General features: G+C 29.6%; 1 protein-coding gene across 2 annotated transcripts; it reads right to left on the bottom strand.

Moving 5' to 3' along the window:
* Positions 1 to 208: 208 nt before the first annotated feature.
* On the bottom strand, positions 209 to 3,429 carry LOC111375490 (short-chain dehydrogenase TIC 32, chloroplastic-like). 2 transcript variants are annotated; one of them, XM_022998328.1, is made up of 8 exons: positions 3,165 to 3,429; positions 2,838 to 3,069; positions 2,590 to 2,669; positions 2,344 to 2,500; positions 1,428 to 1,512; positions 1,227 to 1,314; positions 963 to 1,009; positions 209 to 653 (listed from the first exon to the last, which is right to left on the bottom strand). In XM_022998328.1, exons 1-8 carry the CDS (start codon positions 3,286 to 3,288, stop codon positions 456 to 458), a joined length of 1,011 nt encoding a protein of 336 aa, XP_022854096.1. In that variant the 5' UTR covers positions 3,289 to 3,429; the 3' UTR covers positions 209 to 455. The 2 variants fall into 2 exon arrangements, with proteins under 2 accessions (XP_022854096.1, XP_022854095.1); XM_022998327.1 differs by lacking the exon at positions 963 to 1,009 and having other exon boundaries at positions 477 to 653; positions 3,165 to 3,427.
* Positions 3,430 to 6,501: the final 3,072 nt, after the last annotated feature.

Below are 6,501 nucleotides of genomic sequence, written 5' to 3'. Positions count from 1 at the left end.
ATAATTTATTGTATCTAATGGTGTTCACACTCTCACATGGGGTGGGGAACGCTTGAATAAAATATTCAAGTGGGGTCCACTCATGTGAGAAGGTGGACACTCTCTGGTACAAGAAATTATGTACCACTAGAATTATTCAAAGAAATATATTATTAAGACACTTACAAGACCATTTTAGTAGAGAGTGTTGGAAAATAAAGAAACCATATATCTTAATTATTTTAAAATGTCAAATTCGTTTCGATAAACCATATAATGTTACAAGAATCTACCTACCCAATTAAAGTCCATATGACAATATATATACTACGAACAGACACTGTTCTACTTTAAATTTTCATATATACTTCTTGAAATTAACTTTGTACATCTAAATATTATTACCCTTTTACCTGACTGACAACTGCACGTGTAACTTTCTTATATATGTATATGTACGTATTTCCTACATTTCTTTATGTTTTTCTAGATTGAGAATGAACGGCCTGGATTTTCTGGGCTACCATGATTTCAGAGATGGACCATAATCTTGCAGCCTCTGTTGAGTTGAACCCTAATTTCGAGGTTGAAATTTCATTGCAATCTGAAAAGTATTTTCCACTGATACTTGCAAGTCTTGGATGTATAGCAACGTAACAAGTTGTTGCAGCTGCCTGACAAAAAAAAAAAGTTTTTCATTGATACTAATAACCCATAAATACGATTTTTAAGCAAATAAAGTTTAAAATCAAGATTAATTCAGTATAAGGTATCAAAATTCAGTTACAAAGCCCTCTCCGTGAATAAAATAAAACAATCTAGATGATTTTTTGAAGTGTGTGTATATTTGTATATTAAAAACGTTAAAATACATTTTTGATATATTGCACTGGACGAGAACAGAGGTACCACAATATTCGTCTATTTTATTGTTCATTATAGTGTAAGAAACATGCCTGAAAGAGTTAAATAAAGAAATTTACCTGAGGAATTGTTTTTAATAGCTTTGAAGCCAAAAAGAATACCAAATCTGCATATGGATCAAAGTTTTTATTATTAGAAGTTTTATGCATACAAAATTGCACACACTCATTGTCGAATGAGTGTTTAATTAGGTGAATTTCGCAAAACTTAACCATATTTCATAAAGTTTGACGCACCCAGCACCCTTTATTTGTTATCAGAGTCGATAATCCGATCAATTTTTAAAATATTTCTGAAAACGAATCTATGCATTGTGCATTTACCAGTGACGAGGCCTTCACGGTCCCTAGTGAGTCTTGTTCTCACAATCCCTGGATGCACACAGTTAACTGTGACGTTGGCTTTCATTTCCTGCAATTAATTATTGAATGTATGATATTATGATTAGAAAGCAACAAATTTCACTTTTTTTGTTGTTAATTATAATCTATTTTTAATAAAAAATAATTGAATATTTCACTTGCCTGCAGTCTCTGAGCAAGTTCCTTGGTATGCAAAACGTTGGCAAGCTTCGAGAGAGCATATGCACGTGTACCATCGTAAGAATCACTGTGAATCAAGTCAAACCTCCTTCATTTATTTCTGGATCAATATCTATTTAATATTCAGCTCTTATTCATATATATTAATAAAAAAACTTAAATATTAAATAGGTTAATTAGATTAGGCATAGGAAATTATGCTTAAGAATGTACATATTAAAAATAAAAATAAAAATAAATTTCTCTTCATATGCATCCTAGTTTGATTAGAGGGCTTAATACATGCATAATTTTATGAGTAAGTAACAAGTGAGACTTTATTTGTTTTGATAACAAATCAATAATAGACATCTAAAAACTTAAGTTCATATCTAAAAACGTTGATGAAAATTAAAATTAAAATTAACAATTAATTTAGCCATACATTTCATGAGATATTCATAACTTTTTATTCACACATTTCATCATTTTTTTATCAAAATGTACTAATGATATAATTTTTTTATATAAGCAAACGGGGGCTAAATCTTATAGAATATTTGGTAAGTTGGATATTAGACAATAATGAATAATATTGCATAGGAAAAAGAAGTTCAAATACATATTTAGTCTTTGGTTGGTGTGGATTAAAATCAGATTTTTATTTAGATTTTGGTAAAAATTAGTGAAATGTATAGTTGAAAAGATGTTGATTCCATGAAATATGTGGTTAAAATTAATCGTTGATTTTAGTTTAAATTAAAATTTTGATTTTAATAATTATCAAATAGTGACTTAATAAAATAGATTAACAACATTAAATAGAGTAATAGAACAAAAAGAAATTAAAATTCTATGGATTGCACTATTAAGTACTATCTAATACTAAAAAAATTAAAATCGGCAAAATAAGTTGTACCTTTTGTTCTTATTTATAAACGAAAGATAACTAATGGGATCGCCGGAAAACCAGCTATGGATGCTTGAAGATACATTCACTATTCTTCCTTGAACGCCGCTCTTCTCTGCCGTTTCGATCATATTCTTCAGCAATAGTTTTGTCAACAAAAAATGACCTAATTTACATACCAAACAAATATTACGAAAATAATTAATACGCAAGTTTATCTGTATACATTATAGTAGGTTTTATACGAAAATTCACCTAAATAATTAGTGGCAAAAGTCATCTCGATTCCATCTTCAGATATGGCGTGCCGGAGCGAGAATTTTCCTGCGTTGTTTCTGAATTAATCAAACAGAGAAACCGTTAATAGACAAGAGTGATCATATATTCATTTAAATTTTATCTTTATGTGCAGACTCAGATTCGTTAATTTCTTTTTAGCAAAGGTTTCAACAACCAAAGATATATGAGGTTCATGCACATATATATATAGCGAGAGTACTCACATGAGGAGATTGAGAGGCAAATTGAGAGACTGAAATTGAGCAGCAAATCTCCGTACAGAGTGAAGGGAGCTAAGATCAAGAGCCATAACAATAATTTCTGACTCCGGGAACTCCGACAATATACGAGCCTTAGTATCCTCCGCGGCTTTCATGTTCCGAGCCGGCAACACAAGCCGCGCTCCTCTCTTAGCAAGAACCCTAGCCGTCTCAGCACCGATCCCAGACGTGGCTCCTGTATCCCACAAATTACTGTCAAATTATGTAAGAAGTGTTTTTTTTTTTTTTTCACGCTTCTTAAATACAAAAATAATAACCAATTTGTTTTACCTGTAATAATTGCAGTAATGTAGTGAAGTTCCGGGCAGTGGCTGGTGACTTGCTCGGCGGTCGACTTGGAGCCGAAACCACTTGGGCCGGCGGCACCAATCAAGTATTTCACAGTTTCAAGCATTTCTTCAAGAATTTGCCTTGATAAGGCGGGAAAGAAAAATAAAATAAAATAAAAAAATAGCACAAGTAACTTTTGGCTTTGTGCAGTTTTTCGCAGGGAGAGAGAGATACAGGGGCTGTATGTATCAACTGGTTGGTGGTCTGGTTAAGAGGTAACGGTGGAGGAAGGACGCGGGATTTTTATAATGGTTAATGGTGGGGATTAGGGAATCAATTAAGATAAGATTACATCTTTGTCATTGATTGATAAATAATTATTATTTTTATTTCATTTCTCTTTTAATTATTTTACTATTCATTGATGTTTATATATATTAATTAATTAATTCACTTTTTTGGTTTACTATAACGCGTCAAAACTCGTGATTAGAATTTGAACTCGTGATATTAGGTCTAGGCAAAAAAATCAAAATATCGATCACACCAATCGAATCGAATTGAATGAACTCAGGTCGGTTTGACACGGACAATTAATTTGTTTTTATTTTTTTTTAAACAAAATTATGGTGGGTCGATTCAATCATGATTTGAAATCTCAAACCACTGGTTAATCAAACCAACCCCACCCATTAACACGTCTCCATTTTTTTAAGAAAAATCAAAATCAAAACATAAGTCATAATCTCACAACTTTATTTCGATTTTCTCCAATTTATAATATTGCCTTTAGGCAATAACACTAAAAATTTCATTTCACAAGCTCATTATATTATACTAAACTATTTTTCCTACTTAAACAGTCATGCTACATAATATATAAAAAGGTAACAAAATTCTTAAGTTTTTAGTTGATCCGTCTTTGTTAATCTGATTTTCTTTGTTAATCAATAACTCTTGTAATATAAAGTTATTTTAGTTTTGATAATTTGAGTGGGTCCAAAACTCGGACATCTTTATAAAATTCAATTTTGATTAAAAGTCCAAACCATACTAAACCAAATCGATTTGGTTTGGTTCGGTTTGATTTAAGAGTTAGAATGGATTGGTTTGGATTGAAGTTCACCAAAATCCAAAATCGATTAATTTGATTTTGATTTCGGGTTAGAGTCGAAATCGATCTAAATCAAACCTCGCTTAGACCTACTTGTTATCAACTTCGACTTGACGAATTTTCGGTATATTGATCATGTTGATTTTACTTTACCTAAAAATTTAAATTACTCGACAAGTTAAAATCTTATTAAGTCCCTGTTTGGTCTAAATTAAAATTTCAAGTCAAAGTCGATAATTAATTTTATGTAATTACAAGTTTTCATCTATAAATTTCATCAATATTTATCAAAATTTACTAAAATCTGATCTAAATTTCTCGATGGAGGTCGATTAGATTGAGTCAAAATGGTTAATCAAAATTAATATACTTTTACTTAAATTAGAACAAGAAACTCTTAACTGCGCCATATAATTCTTTCACGAAGTGCTCTTTAAAACATTTCAAGTATTGTCAACACAAAGAAAGTGATTTCAAGACGCTAAGGGTATGTTTGATTGGGAGCATGAAAATTGCATAAAAAGAAAATAAATTATAGACAACTCAATTGCGTAGAACTTATTTGTATGAAAATTAATAATTAAGGGTGCGTTTGATTACGAACATGAAATTTACATTGAAAGAAAATAAATTATAAGACATTGAATTGTTTAAAACTTAATTATATGAAAATTATTAATTAAATGTGTTTGATTAATATAATTTTTAACAAAAATTATATTATACTTGTTCATTTTTTATTGGTTGAGAGATGAGAAAGGGTAAATAGATAAGAGAGAGGGAGAGAGAGAAAAAGAGTGAATCATTTGGGATATAACTACATTTCCCTAAAGAAAATGTTTTCCTTATTTTTTGTAAGAAATATGGTCACATGATCAAAAGTTGAAAATTATTTTCGTGAAAAAAATTGTCAATCAAACACCCAAAAAGTAGGAATTATAATGAAAATGACATTTTTTATAAAAAGTAAAATTAATCAAAAACATTTTAAATTTCACCCTAATTGAGTTTAAAACATAAAATGCATAAAGTTGATGTCACCATTATAGCAGTAAATTTCAATTTATATTATGTAAATCTTGGGATAAGGAATCAAGTTTTTAATATATATATATATATATGGGGATGTTAATTAATATTTAGTTAGAAATTTAATTAATAAAGGTCGTAATTATCCAATAATATAATATAATTTGAGAATGGAATCGCACGTGAGGGTGGAGACGAGTCAATCTTGCGGCCTCGAATGTGTCATCTCTTGCCCCCGATATACCAAACTTCCGGTCAACCATTCCCCCATTCAACACTTTTTTCAATCCTTTTAAGTCCTGTTTGGGAGTGATTTTTCGCTATAAAAAATTGATTTTTTTGAGTGTTATTTTCCTATTCCAATCATAATTTTTAATTTCTTTTTTCACAGGTGGCCCCCACTTTTCTCGTAACGATCAAAAAGTCAATTCTCAAAATCACTCTCAAACGGGGCCTAAATTCACTATAAATTTTAATTCACATAAATGGCAAAATAAAATATAAATATAAAGACATAAAGTTAAATAAAACAAAAATGAATAAAGATTAATTATTTATAAAGATGCTTTCTAGATGTTTATCTTTTAACCTTATGAGAAAAATATCGATGAAAATAATTATGTATAATGATGTTTTCTACCTCTTTATTTTCTTATAGGAGACAAATAATTTTCTTACTTACTCTTACATTAATGTGTCATCACTCCCTTTCAAATTCATTTGCTTCAAAAAAAATATAAAATAAAATTTTTCTCTCAGAACGAAAGTTCTAAAATAAAAATAATCAACATTTTTTGTACTTCATAAAAATAAATAACAACTTTGCATTTTACAATTCTCAAAAAACGTGTTTGAACATGATAAAAAGCATGTACTTAGTTGTTTTACTCGTAATTAAAGTTGTCATAACTTTCCAATCATGAATCTAAATATTCCAATTTGAATTCATAATTAATGAATCGTAATCTAGTATACATAGTTGATAAATAATTAAAATTGGATTGCCAAAGTCGCATTTAATAATTGAGGAAAAAAGAAATAGAAAATATGATTACTTAAAGCACGTTTGCCGTTGTCCTTTTGTGGAAGAAAAAAGTGGTAGGGTCTAATTATGAGCCAAATGGCATTTTAAAAAGGAAAAGAAGTCACTAAATTTCGGCTTTTCAGAGCACTTCTAAGTCTCCCGTGCCTTCC

Source organism: Olea europaea, unplaced genomic scaffold (genome assembly GCF_002742605.1).
Source record: "Olea europaea var. sylvestris unplaced genomic scaffold, O_europaea_v1 scaffold138, whole genome shotgun sequence".
NCBI lineage: Eukaryota > Viridiplantae > Streptophyta > Magnoliopsida > Lamiales > Oleaceae > Olea > Olea europaea.
Note: the sequence above shows the minus strand (reverse complement) of the source record. Positions and strands in the feature narration are given on the sequence as shown.